The sequence below is a fragment of the Stegodyphus dumicola genome, chromosome 4, assembly GCF_044657685.1.
Source record: "Stegodyphus dumicola isolate Sdum_Otavi_A_Nest chromosome 4, ASM4465768v1".
Classification (NCBI taxonomy): Eukaryota; Metazoa; Arthropoda; class Arachnida; order Araneae; family Eresidae; genus Stegodyphus; species Stegodyphus dumicola.
The window spans coordinates 200,791,070-200,810,530 of record NC_140771.1 but is presented as its reverse complement, the minus strand read 5'-3'; the positions used below and the strand labels follow the sequence as shown (position 1 = coordinate 200,810,530).

Here is a 19,461-nt window from a genome sequence, read left to right as displayed (position 1 = left end):
TGTGTGTGTAATATATTCAGGAGCAGGAGTTTTGATGGCGTAGAAGGGTTAATCCATAATGACTAGGAAATTGAAGGTGAAGGCAGATTAAATCTTCAGTTTTATTTTCAGAAACATGTTGCGGTTACACACAAGTCGGCACATTAAGTGCCTGTTACAAAGGGCTTACATTTTTTATATATTTGCAGCAAAAAATAAGAAGCAGACAGACTGCAGTCCAGCTAAGGCAAAGCGTAGAAAGAAAATGCGTAATGTTCAGGATGAAATCTTAAGTCAAACTGAGTTTGTTTTGGTTCTTAAAGCATTTTGATTGGATAGTTAATATTGCTGTAAAATTATTATTGGCTGCTTGAGTTTTACAATAGTTCAATTTACATCACCAGAAATTACGTAAGATTCTTTTGACATAGAATTTTCTCGAAATGACGCAATGCAAATAGTTGTTGCTATTTTTAGAGAAGGGAAATTAATTTACGCTGCTAATTAATTCTTTTAAATATTCTTCATTTTTCTTACAAATATATACTTATATGCCTATATTGTTATTAGATACTTGCAACTTAGGTATATGATGTAACAGGATGATGTTTGATTTAATTGAATTATTTAAAAAGTGTATTCATGATAATTATATCAAGAATCCCAATTTATTTTGTCTTTAAAAAGTACGGTAGCAAACATAGATTAATAACATATATCTATTTATAATTTGCATTACTTTTCCTTATTTACAATTGCACCCTAATATCAGTATTTAAGTAAACTAAGTAAACATTTCATTGCACTAAGATTACTGCAAAACAATTCATTCCATTAACAGCGTTTCCTAATGTCAGTGCCTCCAATTGTCGAACTTTATGAATTTTGTTCTGTGGACTATGGGTCTGTGTTTAACTGTTTCAAGTATTCGTTTAGTATAAAAGAAGAAGAACGAAACGCGTAAAACGTAACATAGGAAGTGTCAAATACAGCTAAAACATTTATTAATGCTTTACCTCGAAATTTACAAATAAGGAAAATCATAAAACTAAACTTCCTCTGTTTGCAACCTAATAATGCATTTTATATTGAAACTGTATTGATATTTAAAATTCAAAATAATATATCTTTGGAACTCAATCTGCTAGCGTAATTTCAAGTGTAAACACAACTGAGCAACAATTAGTACACCAGCACAAAGAGAAGGAATCTACGTTTTAGGCCTACATTACAAAATCTCTGTTTCTAAACTCTAAGTTCCCTTTTCTAATGAAGCAGAAATTAATAACATTAGAAAAATATATAAATATAAAATAAAAGCCAAGTAAGGCGAAAATAAAAGCCTTGGTTTTTATTTTATTTATTTATTTATCACTAAGTAAGTTACTTGACTTTTATTATTTTACCATAGTATAGATAGAAATTTGGTTATGTAGCCTATTCTTCTAAAACGACGTTTCGTCGCTGCCTTACCCCAACAATTGCCTTTTTTTTTTCGGTTTCTGATTATTTGGTTACGGCAATGCACACTAGTCTAAGGGAAAGGATGTCTTCGTGGAGGACTTTTTAAAGGAACTGGCTCATATGCAAGTTACACAGGGGAAAAGCCACGAAAACGCCCGTGCATCCAGCCGTTAGCCGGGAATTGAACCCCGGAACGAACTATTAGTCTTCAGCGACTTTACCGCTCGAGCGCTGGTGGGCTCTTCGATGTTTGCAAAATAGGTGTTCACTTTACGATAAAGCAAGCACCTGTTTTCTTCAATTAAAACAGGTTAGACGATATGACTCTTACTACTTCATTCTCACTTAGCTTTTGATTTCTAATATTGATTCAATATTTTCTGTAGACATTCTGATTAGAATAATGGAATTCAAACATGTGCAAAAGGTGTGTATCTGAATATAATTAGGTTTTTATAACATAGGGCCCATTTTATTAATTTCTAAAACAATATTATCGCTGTTTAGAACCACATTATCGCTGTTTTGAAAGAAAGCAAAAATGTGACAAATGTATAATGAACATTAATATACATGCTTTACTAGAAATTCACCCTTTCGTCATTAGCGGTTCTGATGAAAGGAATGGGGAGAAGAAGCAAGCGAAATAACGAATAACGGACAAATTACGAAATCTAATCTTTAATGCTGTCTCCCAGTTTCTTTAGCCCACCAGCGGTTGAGCGGTAACGTCGTTGAACACTGGTAGTTCGGTCTGAGGTTCGAATCCTGCGAACGGGCTGGCTGCATGGGTGTTTTTGTGGTTTTCCCCATTTGTAAAGTGTATACCAGTCATTTCCCTTAGAAAGTCCTCCACGAAGGCATCCCCATCCCCATCCCCCTTTAGGCCCTAGTGTGCTTTGCCATAATTAAATACACCAACACCAACCCAGTTTCTTTATTTGTATTTGGGAAAGTTTTATTGTCATTATGAAAAGTGAAATTTGATATGGATACCGCATAACTTTTTAAATTATGCTTATTTTTGCTGCACTTCATTTAAACTTATTTCCTCGAATTATTCTAACTTAAGGGGATCTCATACACCTTAAAACCCATAAGATGTTCGAATAGGTGACTGTTGCAAGAATTGAGATAACTTATTTATTTTAAAAGCAATTACTACCAACTTTTTACAGCTGACTACATAATATAGCTGCTTTCTAAAATAGTAATCAGAAAGTTTGTGTTGCCCCAAACATTTTTATAATTTAATCCGCTTTGTGACAACATTTTTCGTCACGTTTCCAACTTGCGCGCACAGTTTAAAACATTCTTTTTCATAATTTAATTCCATATTTAATATATAGCTTTTATAAAATTTGGAAACTACTGTGAACCTAAAATTCTAAAAATTTCATGTTAAACTTTTATTTTATTTTGAGTTGAGTTTATAAAATGTATTTTATTTACAAAATTTGTAATGTTTTCGTCCATAAAATTTTTCAGTATTAAAATATTCACCAGATTGTTGGTTCAGTTAGAAAATAGTGCCCATATAAAGAATTCCATCAAATTTCAAGTATGTAACATTAACCATTTTTAAAACATCATGCGCGCAAGGTGGAAACATGGCGAAATATTTTGTCACAAAGAGGATTAAATTACAAAAATATTTGTGGCAACACAAACTTTCTGGTTACTAGTTTCCAAAGCAGCTATATTATGTAGTCAACTGTAAAACGTTGCAAGTAATTGCTTTTAAAATAAGTAAAATATCCTAATTCTTGCAACAGTCACATTTTCGAAGATCATGAGAGGTTTAAGGTATATTAGTCCCCTTAATTAAGCGATACCCAAAGGAAAGTTACAAATGGCATCAAACACTGCAAATTTTGAAATTAAATTTCCCGGTCAATCTCTGTCTACGGGACTCAAACTTCTTGTATTTTTATTTTTTCATAACGAGTATAAAACTTTGCCAGTATAAATATAGGAACCAGAAGACAACATTAAAAGTTAGATTACATAATTTGTCCAAAATTAATTCTTTTTAAAATTTGACATTGACAAAATATGAATGTTTTCGTCATTTAAAATACTTCTGTATTTTTGTTGCACCGTATTTAAACTTGCTTCTTCGAGTTATTGACATTAAATTACATTAATTCCGTTATCTATTAGAAAATAATTATAGCAAATCATCTAATTACAACATCTCTAAGAGGTCACTTTCTAAGAGATCTGTATTTTTGAGAACATAAACAAACATTGGTAGTGAACATCACCTTTTTAAGACCACGACATGTAAAATCCTCTAAAACGCATAAATGGTTACATTTAAAGAGGACCCATTGCTTTTAATAAAGAATGTAACATTAATGTTAATTATACATGTTTTTGGTGTGTGTGTGCCAAAATAGTGATACCGTGGTTCTGTTGCTTTAGAAATGTGTGAAATTAAAAAAATGGATACTATATAACAAAAATGTTGTTATATTTAGATACAACACCTTCTGAACACGTCTGAAATTCATTCTTCTGCTCAGCATAATTCGTCTGCATAAAATAATAAATAGCATTAGAAATCAAAAGCTAAGTCGAAGTAGAAACAGTCATCTCTTCTAAACCATTTTAATTGAAGTAAACAGACGTTCGTCTTATCGTAAAGTAAACACCTATGTTTCAAACAGCGGATAAAACGGGAAAGAGGGAATTGGTGGGGGAAGGCAGGGAACGAAATGACACTTTTTGGAGCTGGAATGAAATGAGAAAGGACGAAAAGGTACTAAGCCAATAAGACAAGGTCTGGTATTTTACTTTATAATTTAAGAATTATTTTAATTTTTATTTGTCTTTACATTTTTGTTAAATTTTACTTATAAGTATTTTATATTTCACTTGCTAATTATTATGTTACTTTAATTATTCATTATTTTAATCACTATTTTTTATTATTTTAATTATTAAGTTTTTTACTAAGTAATTTTTTATTATTTTAATTACTAATTAATGTTATTATTGTAATATTTATTTTATTTATTTAATTTTTATTTTATTTTTCCCTATTTTCCTGACGGCCTTCCGTAGGCGCTTTTGACTTCTGACTTTTGTGACACCACAAAAAGAGGTGAATTATTTCCATCCAAAAATACGACGTAAAACTCCCTATCGCATAGGGCAGTACACCGATCCCTAGGGCCGTATACCGATAAAATAGGCTCAGGATACGAATACCGATGGATTTTACCGGAAGTAACGAGTAACGATACGATAGTAACGAGTACTAGTTCACCGAGTAACGAATACATACGGGTACACAATTTCTCGTTACTTCTACAGCACTACCCGAGAGCCTTCTGTGAAGTCTGTTTTTATACCCCGGTGGTTGAGACTGCCAAGGTACAGATATTAACCACTACTTCCCAGGCATTCGCCTGAGTCAACCCCCGGGGGAGTGTAACAAAGACAGGAAACGGTTGCAGGAGCGTCTGGTTATGGCCTTTTATTAGTTTATGGCCTTTTCCTAACAGTGAAAGCAGTTACGTTGTTGTCGCTTTCTTCGCCGGTGGCCTTGTTTACTAATGGCGTCGTAACAAAAAATCCTCTTCCTTTCGCTTTGTTGTATTTGCAATGTTTCTTTCAGTAAGCTTAGGTAATTGGATTTTCGTATAGCTTAGTTTCCGCTTGTTAGTTAGGGTGTCAACTTTACTTCCCACGTTGTGTGTACATGTGTTTTTGGACTCCATTGCCAGATTTTTCTTGTTTTTGATTCGTTGTAAGGGTGTAATTTTCTCAGTTTAGTTATTTAAGTAATTCTGGCATTGGTCTGATTTTAATTTTAGGATTTTTTGTAAGCCAATGAAATTTTCGAGGGGAGGGCGGAGACGAGAGTTTACCTCGGTGCTTACACCTTGTTAGATGGCATTCTGATTCTAATTTTCGAGCTAAAAGGAAAAAGGAGAAAAGACTGGAACGGCTTGACCCCTTGCGGGTCTTGCTATCGCGAGCGGCGTGTACCAGCGGGCTCAGGTTATGGTTTTTCCTTTGGAGTCTGATATGGAGTGATTTTGAGCAGCGGCGACGTGAAAGAAAAAAAAGAGGGGCGTTTTGCCCTGCTGCCGGCTTTGCCGTGCTGCCGGTTGCCGGAGCAAGATGGCTTGGATTGCGTTTTTCTTTATGCTAGAGAATATATTCTTTTTTTCGAAATGTTTAAAAGTTTTTGTGCGAGATGCAAGGAACATTTTCCTCTCGAGATGTCTGGAGAAATGTACGCGCGCTGCAAAGATGCTGAGAACTGATTACTACTTTAGTGCGAGATGTATAGAGGAAATCTATCAAGAAAATTTAAAACAGATTTTCCTTCTTCACCCGAATACCCGGATAATCTCTTCCGAACCCTAAAATTTGATATTCCCGAAGTGAATATGCCTGACACTTGGAAGTTCCGGATCGACGTGTAGTTATTATTTTCCGGCTTTTGTGCTTCCTGACGCCTTTCTGTGTGACGACGTTCCACACAGAAAATATGTTCCTGAAGAACGAAATTTTCCCTGATCTGGCGGTTAGTTTCACAAAAAGGACTTTATCCCGTTACCAGATATTCTTGTACAGAATGGACTTTAGCTCGAGAGTGTTAGTTAAACTGTAATCAAAGTGTTGGCTCAAGGAAATAGACTTCCTCCTTGACTAAGAAAACTGAACACGCCCCTCAATGTTGTGTATTCCGAAGAATATGTGAGTGAAATTTTTAAGATTATTTTCTCTCTCTCTTATTATTCCCAAATGCCGTAGTGGAACAGTTAATAATGATTTATGTACCTGTTTATATTGTTATTACTTATATAAATTAAATATTGCATTTAGTAAAACAGAGAAGTGATTTATTATTTCAAGTGATGGCCAGTTTTGGGATGTTTAAAATTTGTTTCACCTACTGAGTTTGTAAGTGAGAAAATGTTAGTTTCTAATTAATGAGAACCATTTATTTGGAGAATTAAAATATGTTACACCTTCTTAGTTTGTTAAAAAATTAATTATTAATTAAATGTTTTAATTATTGTAAGCTGAAATTTTGTGTGACAGATGTGATATTTTCATAGTAAAAATATGTTGTAGGGGATACTGATCAGTTACCCAAGTATTTACTAATAATATTATTATTTTCAAGAATTTAATAAATGTGTTTGATTTAGAATTTTAATTGCACTTGTTTATTTTGTGTGTTAACTTACTTTTGTCTGTCATGTCACTCCATCTGTTTGAGCCGGTAGGCTTTTAAGAAACATGGAGCTTTAATTGAATTTGGATTATTGATTTTCATTTTGCATAGGTTACTCACAACGCGAACCTAAAATTTAATTTGTACTACCACTATACGATTGTTTATACGATTATTCGATATGATATATGAATATTCATATGATTATATTTTTTGAGTTTTTGTCCGGCACCACTAGGCAATTTGAGTTAAAGTTTTAAAAGTATTAAAACACCTAATTTTCAGATATTCAACACCTCTATCTACCATTTATAGGCAAGCATCATTGTAGGACCCTTATCGAAGTTCTTATCTTTAATCGGATGTCCAAGTGAGAGCCCTTAAACTCACAGAGGGAAGTCTTGCTCTTCATTCTCCACTCGAGACAATGATGTAGTATTGACTTCCCAGTTGAAGGAAGACAATACTTTAACAACGCCCCGGGTGTGGCTCTTCTAAAGACTATTTCTTAGCAAACCCATCTTGAATTCTTTTATCATAAAACACTCGGGCAGTTATGTTATGGATTGATTGTTTATACTTATATCATTTCGTATATTCATAGTAAGAGAAAGTTATAATAGAAAATTATTTGTTATATATTTGAAATATGAAATCGGAACAAAATATTAGTGCATTTCGCACGTATGAGGAAATTTAATATAAATATATTTCACTAAAATTCTCTGAGTAATTGCGAAAGAGTAATCAATATCAGAAAATAAAAATCAATAAAACAAACGACATATAATTTGGAAATTACATTAGACTGAATTTAAATCTTTCAAAGTATGTTCAGATAAATATTAATAATGAAAGACGTAAAAATATCTTTTGCCGCATTTTTAATGGAATTAAACAATTTTTCTCAGTCGATATGCTTCATTTTGTATGAAACGATATCATTAAAAATAATGAAGCATATTACTTTATCTGTATATAATATTCTGAAATGTCAGATCATTAGATTACTAAGATTTGTTCATTTTGACTTTTATTTCATATTGTAAGTAATTATTTTGTTTTAAACTAACCAGTTCTTTTTTGTTCAGTTACTTATCTGTTCTATCTTCCCTCATTTCCATTTACTGCTAGTATGTTATTTCAGTTTCGTGTATTATGCAAAGTAATTTAGAAAGCTGGTATTTAATCTGGTGTCTGAGTTGTTGTTTCGTTGATTTAAGCTTCATATTTTACGGCCGTGCATATTAATTATTGGTTTGTGTACGTCAGGTAGGGCTAAGAGCCAACTCGCGTTAATTATGTTTGAGCAGCTTCGGCTGATTATTTAACTTAGTTTGTATTTTACATTTCTATTTTGTGTTGCAACCAAATATATTGTCTAAGTTTGTAAGCACTAGAAGGGCCGTCTGTAAATTACTTTTTGAGTTGAATAAAAGTCTCTCTTCACTCTTCTCACGTCTTGTCATTGATGCAGTTTGAACTTAGCGAATAGTTCCTTCACAGTTCAAGTTAATTTAGCTAGAATTCCAGAATATAAATAAGTATCAGATATGTAATATGAAGCAAGAAATATAATTGCAGATGAAGAGTGAAAATTAATGAAGAGCACAAATTAAACCAAATTAGGGTTCAAATATCTTGTTACTCCAGATTTCTAACTTTAAAAATAAATAAGGAACTTTCCAATAAAAACATAAATTTAACGTGCGCATATATGCGTGCAAAAAATTCCTTATTCAGACTTTCTACTTTGCCATCACTGGTCGTAAACATGTACTTATTATTAAAAAAAATTGACGTAAATATTCATGTTATGTTTTTTTTTTTTTTTTTTTTTTTTTTTTTTTTAAGTAATGAGTTTTTAAAAACTTTACCAAGTCTAGATTTTGAACCAATGTTCCAGTTTATACAGAAACATTTAAAAACGTTTTACACTCATTTCTAAAAGATAAAGACAAAATATTTGACTCGTGTCTCAACTCTTCACGTTGTTTTTGTTGTCTAGTTTCGATTAAAGTTTCCAGAAGATTCCTGGTAAAAGCCTTATCATAAGTGTCAGAATTGACAATAAGATCTTTAAGATCTATTACTCGCATAGTGTCGTTTACAGTGAAACCCAGTTCTGCAGCGAGAGTTTTTAAATCCTCTTCTCGCGCTTTGGCAAGGTAAGCCATAATTATATGAGAGGTCAGGGGGGGGAGGGAAAAGATGAAGTTGAATTTGTTGTTATTTCGATTTTATTCACAATACAGTATTTTAGAATTAATAATTCCTTTAAGTAAAATGTATATACCTCTATTAAACAGCATGTATGAATGTAAACAATGTTACTCATACATTTATATACCACTATTAAACAGTATTTATAAATGTAAACAATAATACTCACAAAGTTTATTATTTCGGAGTCGTAAAAATATCATAAAATGCCCTCATAAATTCAACTTATATCAAGAAAATAACATATAATATTCGAAATCTTTCGAATAATTTCAAATCTCAATACCTTGAGATTTGAAATATTTTATAGCTTCTGAGGTCGGTTAAAAAATAAATTATGATATTTTGATTTAGATTTATTTTTGTGTATTTAATGCCATTCGGTAATATATCTTAATGATTTGCTAATGTGATTTTCTCTTTAATCTACAAATTTTTATATTTTATTCTCTGAAAAGATTTTACCGAAATAATGTATATGTTTCCAAATGTTATCGAGATTAACTTTGAAACCATAATCTAATAGTCATACAAAAAATTGTATTAGACTAGACATATTTTTCACTTTTAATTTTATATTTATAATGGTATGGCTATGTACCAATGTGTGAAACCTTTCGCTAGAACATGCCCTATTGACAAAGTCTCTGCACCAGAAATTCTGTATGATTCTGTGAATGAGATCTCCGTCATGAAATTATTTTCATTGATAAAAGAATTTCGTTAAAATCTGCATAGATATGTTTAAGACTTGATATGTTAACATTTAAAGTCTTTTTCGTATTTTTAGTTGCATACAATTTTATATTTTACGCTTGAATTTGCTTACGAACACTGAGTTTTCAGAATACATCATCTTAGGCTTAAAATGTCGGGCTCCAGTTTTGCTGTATAGAAGTTTTTTTTTTTTTTTTTTTTTTTTTTTTTTTTTTTTAATTTATATATTTTGGTGAATTTTTAGTAAACATAACTATGCATATGCGGGGAAGATATAAAAATTAGATTTCATAATTTTTATAAACCTACATTTAATTTTTAAACTTCAAAGACCTAGTTATTTTTCTTCTTTAAAACATTTGCAATTAGAAGCATGTTTTTACGATACCTGATTTTGAAATTAAAACCTGCATAAGCAATTTTGTGGACACGCCGTATATTCTTCTCCCGCAAATCTATACAGCCGATAAAATTCGTCCATTATAAGGTTACTTTTGAAATCTGGCAAACTGATTGCTATGTTACTATGAAACATATTTGAATTAAAGCAACGACATATTCTACAAGTAAATCAGTTTATTTCCAGTGAAAAATAAACAATAACTGGTATTTGAGTGAATTAAATTTAAGACAACTATTATGTAGCTTCTTCCATGTAGGCACACCAATTAATAACGTGTAAACGTACGACAGTATAATAAGCAATAAAAATGCAATACAATAAATTTGCCCATAATTTCGAATTTCGAACACATTTTCAAAAATCTTTCTTTGAAAGATTGTTTTAAGATCCCACGTTCTTGAAGAAGGAACTAGTCTTCAGTTCTTATCTTTTGAAATTTTATTTGTTATCGATATTCTATCTGTCATTTGTTTCAAAACTGTCTCATAGACTTCGAAAAATTAATAGCCTTTTTTTAATGACAGCCTAAAGACTGCCTCTCGTTGAGTCAAGTAGGTATTTTAAGTAAGGGCAGAACATTTGTTTTCTTGAAGATATTTTTTGTGAAAGACTGATTAAAGTTTAATTTTCTTAGTGTGTGATGTGAAAAGGGAAACCTGTTCCCTTAAAGAGAAAACAGGTTCTTATTCACATTACATACCATGAAAATTCCCATGCTGCTAGGTAGTTTGCCAAGATTTAAAATCATGCCAAATTACAAATTGCTAGTTATCCTCTCAATTTCTGATAGTCTTGAATTAGTGATAAAAGGGGTTTCATTTGATATATAAAAAAACTCTTCTGAGTTCAAGTAAACTTTATTAAATAACAAATGAAAAAATTCATCGTAAAATACATCACAATATAATACCTTGTAAGATTCTCACTAGTGTATTTCTCAGTTACTGTAGAAAGTGACGAATCTTAAGAACTAGTTAGCGAATAATCGCTTAAGCTCATGTAACAAGAAACAACAAGATTGAAGGGTAACTAACCCTTTATTATTCCAATAAGATTTAACAAAACTCCGTCTTGGAGTGTACAATAAAAGCCGACATTTGGGCTTGAACTTAAGAGACTAAGAAATAAACTAAAACCAATATTAACTAAAGAAATATAGCCGAAGCTATCAAGATTCTAATCGAGTTGGCCACTTAACTCTATTTGACTACGAAGCTTATCGAGGGCCTGAGTACGGCCGAGCATAATAACAGCTTTGAGAGAGAGAGTAGCCAAAAGGCAGACGAGCGCAAATCAGAAACTCTGATTCTCTCTAACTCTGCAAGTAGACTTCGAGGTTTAAATACCGCTCCTCCTCATTAAGTATTCAGAATGATTCCAAAACTACGTTCTGGCCGGAAGTAGTAAATGAGGGTTAAGAATTTGACAGGAAAGGAACTTTAACTTAAAATGTAACTGTTAATAAAATTAACATAATCCTTACAACCTATTTAATTGCAATTAGGCAGCCTTTGGGACTCTCAAGTTTTAAAGCTACGGCATAATCACACTTGTGTAACAAAAGAGGATTAAAGTGGGCCGTTATATACGGTCGTCGCGAAATTGCTCTTCACTTGGAAATTCTTTACCGTGTTCAGAATGGAAAACATTCCATTTATGGCATAATATTCTAAAATGATGTTCCAGACTAATTTGGGCAGCATTGTTCACCGGCGCTCGGCATCTTTCCAAATTTTCCTGTAATATTTTAGGGCTAGGAGATGAGCTGCCTTTTTTTTAAGCTCCATGTTGTGCTTAACGTTGGAATGGGGCCTTCAGTCGGTAAATCTGGCTTTCTAAGATGGACAAATTCTGGCCCTTGCGGCGTGCCCACAGTTCAAATGCTATGCGTTTTGCCCTGTTGCTTTCCTCACATTTTGCGCAGTGGGGTGTTTGCGCTGTATACTTGTCAGTGGTATGGGCTTATACACAAGTAGCACACACTGAAAATGCTTTTCAAACCTATTTAAATGTTGTAAACTTTGAAAACTGATGAACCTGGACCTGGACTTCTGGAACCAATTTCTGACAGTGCATTTGTTCACGCATCCTGTCCAAATGCCTGGTGTATTCGATGACTTGATCCAGCTGAAAAAATAGCGGGCCCTCTCAATCGCAAAATCATACCGCATACAACAGCGTAACAGCGTATCAGTTGCTTTGATACCTCAATTTCTATCTAACACTGAAAGATTTGCTGTTACTAAATGTACGCAATATGCCTGAATTAATGCAGATCATTGCTTATACTAACCTTCATCCAATGACTGGCATGCGAGTCACTTTATTCAGTCCCTGTGAAGTTTTCGGCAAATGAGATACCATGAAGAGCAACACCTTTATGTTTGCCTTATATTTCCTATGACCGGAAAAGTATAATAACATCATAGCTCCAATACGAATTCAAGATATCTATTCAAACATTTTATTTTCCTTATATGTTTTTTTAATAAAACTTACGCGCATTATATACTTTGCTCTTTATGCACTAGTTTAAATGAACTTTCTAAGCACTAGAAAGTAAGACGAAAATTAGACTCAGAATTCAAATAGCTCTTTGATTATGCGGCTTTCATAAATATATTTAAGGAGAATAAAACAACTAATCAATCTCCGATTCTCCAATTCCTTTTTTTTTTTTTTTTTTTTTTTTTTTTTTTTTTTTTTTTAATTTTTCGAAGACTATAAAAATTTGGAAAATTCTCCAAAATCCATAACTATTCTTCTAACTGTACCTAGAATTATTTAAAAAATTACATTATTTTTTTTTCCTTTTTGCATTTTTAGTCTTCATAAATTAGCAAAGTTATTTAATATGCGGTGGATTAGAGGATTTGGAGCACATCTACTCTTGCTAAAATTTTAGATGTTTTGTCATTTACATTAATTCAAATTTCATTAAACAGATCATTCTTATATCATCTATGTATGCACCTATGTCTTTGTTCCTTAAATTTTAACTCAATAAAGTTATTTTTCATTAGATCCCAGATTAACAACTTCGTTCGTCTAAGATTTAATCTCCATATGAATGTGAAAAATAAGATATTGTTCCCTATGAATCCTTTACGTAGGAGTATAACAAAAGCTGAATTAATTCCAAGCTAAAATTTTATTTTGTTTTTTCAGTGGTTTGAACGCTTGCACGCCTACTAAGTTTTTTTATTAAAGAAATATTAATAATATTTATGGCCATGGCAAATGTTTTTTTAATTCTAATTGAAATGGAAATTATTTAGACATGAATTTCTCTCTTATAAATTACGTCAGCATGTAAATAGCATAGTTTTCCCAAAAGAAGTGTAGATATTGACCGTTGTATTGATTCCCTCACCAAATGCAAAATAATTGATGCCACACTTCCGTAAAGTGCGTAAAACATTAATAATATATCAATTTTAGTATATTTCGCAATCATGAATTTGTGTACAAATTCTTGGTAGACGTAACCGAATTATAGCTAAATCTAAAATAACAACTGAAACTCGAGAAAGGACAATTTTATTTTAAATTAAGACTAACTAAATTTCTAAGGGTTATCTTAAAAAATTGCAATTTTGTTTCAAAATTTACGATGATATGCTTGAATTTATATATTGGTGCGTTTTGAAATTTGAGATATTTGTTATAAGCGATAATGACGCCATATGTGGTTTACGCACTTTTATAATTAAGTTTAGGATTATGTATCCTTAGATTGCCAATAGATCCAGTCTGATTTATTAGAGACTTACATATATTTTGTTTATGGTGCCGAAACCCGGGATTATTACGAACCAGAAAATCGACAGACTGATTAGTTCGAAAATGGAGGGCGTTCTTGAAAATTTGAAAAAGAAACGATCGGTTATAAGATAATTAACTACGAAACTGATAACCAAAGTCGAAACGAATTTAGGAAATAATATTCCGCTAAATGAGAAAATTTAAATAATCGAGGATTTGTATGAACAGCTGACTGAGAAAATCAATGAACTGAAAAGTTTAGATTCAGAAATCGAAACGAAAGTAACTTCGGAGGAGAATGAAAATGAAATTACCTTAAGTCAAGAATACCAGGATAAAACTGTTATATGGAGAGGTAGAATGCAACGATTTTTGAAGAAGAATTCGGAATCTTCTAGAACAGTTCATCAGAACGAAACGGCTAATGTTGCACTTCCAGTTGAAACGAAAACAGTGAAGTTACCACGTCTGCAAATCGGAACTTATTACGGAGATTCGTGTAAATGGTTGGACTTTTGGAACCAGTTCGGAAATACAATTCACAATCATAGTGTGTGGCGACACACTGCCTTTCTGTGGCAACCCTAAAGAATTCGTCTGTCACGAGGATCACGTGCCCAGATGATGCATCATTACGTCTACGTCTGCTTTTCTGTTTGATAGTTAGTTGCACTTAAGATTTTGTAGAATTAGAAATGTCGTGAAAATAAATGTTGGTGTTTTTAAAAAGTGTCGGCTCAGATTTTCGAAACTATGATTTACTTGTTAAGCAACAAATTTGGCGAGCCAGCCAGGATGAATGTCACAGGGTGACATTATCGATTTCGACACTTGATAATTTACGAAAATAAGAGAAGTTCCTAGGTTCAAACATGGATGATTTAGAAACACTAAAACAGAAGCGGAAAGCAATTAGGAGTGTATTTACGAAAACAGCTAATAAATTAGATGAACTGATACGATCAGATTCTCCGGATTTGGACGATTTAGAAATTTATTTAGATCAAATTTCAGAGAAGTATAAAACTTTACGAAATACGGATGACTCTTTTTTGGAACTTCTACAGAAAAAAGGCTGTACTGAAGAAGAATACGAAAGAGAATTTAGTGCAGCTCAAGAATATTACGATAAATTATCTACGTTGAAAGTAAAAGCCAACAGGAAAAAGGATAAGTGTTCACAGCCTTCTACTGGGTCAACGAATAGCGGTTCTTCATCAGGAATAGTTACAACCTCAAAACAGAAATTGCCAGAGATCGAACTGGTGAAGTTCGATGGAGACTCCTGAAAGTGGTTGACGTTTTGGACAAGGTTTAGTAAAATACATGAAGATACTCGCATCGACAAGAGAGACAAGTTTCATTATCTACTACAATCTACGAAACCTGAGACTGCGCCTAGAGCAATAGTGGAGAGTTTTCCTGCTACGGAAGAAAATTACGAAAAAGCCGTGGAGTATCTCAAAGAACGATTTGGAAACGAAAATGTTTTAATTCAAATTTATGTTAGAGAGCTATTAAAACTGGTAATCAATGACAAACAAAAGATAGACTTATTAACACTTTATGACAAGTTGCAAACTCAACTATGCGCATTGGAAACACTCGGTTTAACTAAAGATAAATTTGCAGTTGTTTTATTTCCTTTAGTGGAATCAGCACTTCCTGCTGATTTAATACAAATTTGGGAAAGACAACGAGGTATGTCTCCTGAAACAACAGGTAAGAGTGATTTAGAGTCATTAATTGATTTTCTAAAAAGGGAAGTAGAAACTGAATTTAGAGTTACACTTACCCGAGATGTTTTGGGTTCTGATAAAGTAAGTAATAAGAAAAATAAGTTTTTTGACACAAAACCTGTTGTTCCAACTGCATGTGAACTAATTAATGCAAATAGTAGTAAGTGTAATGATAATTTTCAAAAGTATAAAAAGTCTGATACTTGTATTTTTTGTGAAAAATTCCATTTGTCTGAAAGTTGTAAAGATGCATCTTTAATGAGTTTAGAATGTAAGAAAGATATTATTAAGAAAAAGAATGTTTGTTTTGTGTGCCTTAAGAAAAACCATAGAGCAAATCAGTGCACAGCTAAACATAGGTGTACCTTATGTAAAAATCGACATTTTGTGATTATGTGCCCTGATTTGCCTTCTAACAAAACAAAAAGTATCACAAAGTTAGGGAATGACGAAAACAAAACAGGCATACTTAATAACTATGTTAAGGTATCAGATGTATATCTTCAAACTTTAATTGTAAAAATTCAGAATGGTTCTAAAGAAATGTTTGTACGAGCAATTTATGATAGTGGTTCTATGAAATCATATTTATGTAATGATGTTGCTCAAAGGTTAAATTGTAAGTGTATTGGTGAATCAAAAATTAAGCAATTTCTTTTTGGTGGAGTTGAGACTTCAGAAAATGTATATAAAAACTATGTTATTGAAGTAAGAAATATATATAGTAAATATAAGTGTAAATTAGAAGTACTTGGTCAAAACAAAATTTGTTCTGAAATTAAGCAACTCCCATCTGGTTCGTGGTTACGCGAACTTAAGTCACATGGTATCAAATTAAGTGATTTAGAAAATGGTACATATAAGGTAGATAAAGAGATAAAATTACTAATTGGTGCGGATTTTGCTGGTAAGTTGCTAACTGGAAAAATTGTTACCCTTACGTGCGGCGTCAGCGCGGTGCATACGCAATTAGGCTGGACTGTTATGGGTAAATTTACTGGCACTGAGCCAACTACGATAAATACTGCATCCCTCCTAATTTCTTCTCTGTTAGTGAAGGGTCAATGTATAAGTGATCTCTGGAAGTTAGATGTTTTGGGTATTGGTGAACCTTCCGTAAGTAAAACCAAAACTCAGTTACAGGAGGATACGCAAAAATATTTTGAAGAGACTCTTACGGTAAATTCAGAGGGAAGGTACGAAGTAGCATTACCTTGGGTGTTGGATAGCTCGCTTTTACCCGAAAACAAAGTGATAGCAGAAAAATGTCTTGCAAGTACTAAAAGAAAATTAATGACTACGGGAAATTTTGAAGCTTACGGAGACGTTTTCCAGAACTGGTTAGCACTCGGGATAATTGAAAAAGTACCGGATAAGAATTAATATAAGGGTGTACATTATTTACCTCATATAGCAGTTGTTAAAGAAAATAGTAGCACGAGTATAAGACCGGTGTTTAATGCAAGTTCTCATTCGCCTGGTTACCCATCATTGAATGATTGTTTATCTACTGGACCAAATTTAATAGAAATTATACCTTCGATTCTTAATCGGTTTCGCAAGAATTACGTTGGTGTCACTTCAGATATAGAAAAAGCGTTCTTGCAAATATCTATAAGGGAAAAAGATCGAGACTTTTTGAGATTTATGTGGTTCAGTAGGGATAATCAAGAACAAGTTGAACTGTATCGGCATGGAAGGGTAGTTTTTGGTATTACGTGTAGTCCGTATTTATTGGCCGCTACAATACAATATCATTTGAGTGTAGTTCCCGAAAGCTTAAGTCATACAGCGGAGATTTTGAAAACATCCTTTTACGTAGATAACTGTGTGGCTAGTATGGATTCAGAAATAGAAATGAGAAAGTTTGTAAATGAATCACAAATAATTATGGCTTCGGGTCATTTTAATTTAAGATTCTGGAAATCCAATATAAGAAGTGTTGTGCCAGAGGAAGATTCCTCCACGGAAGGATATGTGTCTGCCTTGTATGGCAAACAGTTACAGATACCTTATCTTGCAAAATAAGTCAAGATATAAAATTGGATGACCCAGTTACTAAAAGACTAGTTTTAGCAGTAGTTCATCAGGTGTTTGACGTTATAGGGTATACGGCTCCTATAATGTTGATTCCAAAACTAATTTTACAGGAAACTTGGAATTTAAGGCTTAAATGGGACGATGTTCTTCCCGATGAATTAACCAAAAGGTTTAAGTTTTGGCTTAAAAAGTTGTACTTGCTATCCAGTATCCAAATACCTAGATGGGTAGGTCTCAAATCTATTAATGAAGCTGTGAGTATACATCTATTTTGTGACAGTAGTAAAAGTGCGTATGGTGCATGCGTCTTTTTAAGAGTACAGAGTGGCAAAAAGGTGAAGGTTAGTTTGATACACGCAAGATCGAGAGTAGCTCCTTTAAAACCTATTACGATTCCTCGATTAGAACTTCTTGCTTGTAATATTGGTTCTAGGTTATTGTCTTCAGTTATTTATGATATTGGCCTACATGAAGTTCGTATTCATTGCTGGACTGACTCCTCGACGGCTTTAAGTTGGATACGGCGAAATCAACGTTGGGGAGCATTCGTTTTTAATCGTGTACAGGAAATCAGGTCGTTGACCTCCCCCACTGTATGGCGACATGTCCCTGGTTGTCTCAATCCTGCTGACCTACTTTCTAGAGGTTGTTATGCAGATCAATTAATAGAACGAAAATGGTGGGAGGGACCTGATTGGTTACGGGAAGATGAGGCAAATTGGCCTAAATCTAATGATGAACCAGATGAGGATTTGGTTAATTCAGAAATACGTAAGACAGTTATTGTTACGTTGGCAAAGAGTGATAATTGTATTGGATGGTACTATAAGTATTTCTCATCATTTAAGAAAATTGTAAGAATGTTATCATGGATATTCAGATTTTATAATAATGTACGTAAGAATAATGATAATAACCATTCTAAGGATTTGACTGTATCTGAAATAGAAAGGGGAGAAATAGCTTTAATGTTATTAATACAAAAAGAGTCGTTTAATGGTGAAACAGATGATAAGCTAAGACGACTCAGACCATTTGTCGATAGAGAGGGTCTAATAAGAGCTAAGTCTAATGTTGCTTATCGTGACGACTCTAGCAGCTTTAAGTTCCCCATCATATTACCTTCTGAGCATCCAGTAGTCAAATTATTGATATTAAGTGCACACAAAGATTTGTTGCATGCAGATACTACATTATTGATGTCTCATTTAAGAGAAAGATTCTGGATCTTAAAATCACGTAAAACTATAAGGAACTGTATAAGAAAATGTGTAACATGTCAGAGATTTAAGGCTAAAAGAGGTGAGACAGTCCCAGGCGTTTTACCAAATGATAGGGTTCGTGATTCAGCCATTTTTGAAATCGTAGGATGTGATCTTGCAGGACCCTTGCATTTAAAGGATGGACGAAAATCGTATATTGTGCTCTTCACCTGTGCGGTTTATCGTGCTATCCATATGGAACTGGTTACCTCATTAACAACTGAATCATTTTTTCAAGCTTTAAGACGTTTTATCGCACGTCGTGGACGCCCTACCACCATATATTCCGATAATGGAAAAAATTTTGTGGGTGCAGAGAGAGTTCTGCAAACCATGGACTGGGACAGCCTCTGCTCTAAGGCTGCTGAAAAGAGAATACAATGAAAATTTAATCCTCCATCCGCCGCTTGGTGGGGTGGATGGTGGGAGCGTTTAATACAAATTTTAAAACAAATATTAAGAAAGATTTTAGGTCGTGCTTTTCTTGGTTATGAAGAGTTACTCACTGTCTTGTGTGATTATGAAAGAATTGTCAACTCAAGACCACTTACGTACGTGTCTGACGATATTGAAGATCCCTTGCCTTTAACTCCAGAAAAATTTCTGCATGAAACTCCACAGTCGGGTGTACCTGATATTGACAATGTGGACAAAGAAAAATTGAGTAGA

The 19,461-nt window shown here is 33.1% G+C and overlaps 1 protein-coding gene across 2 annotated transcripts in view; it reads left to right on the top strand.

Moving 5' to 3' along the window:
• LOC118182602 (calcium and integrin-binding family member 2-like) overlaps positions 1–19,461 on the top strand; it is a 69,790-nt gene that overhangs the window by 13,054 nt on the left and 37,275 nt on the right. The window contains exon 1 of one of the 2 annotated variants that reach the window (XM_035351978.2): positions 5,385–6,159. The exons of the other annotated variant lie outside the window; for it this stretch is intronic. Coding sequence (XP_035207869.1) covers positions 6,137–6,159 — 23 coding nt within the window. The 5' untranslated portion in view covers positions 5,385–6,136. Of the gene's footprint in view, positions 1–5,384; positions 6,160–19,461 lie in introns of those variants that run through there. 2 annotated transcript variants of the gene reach the window in all.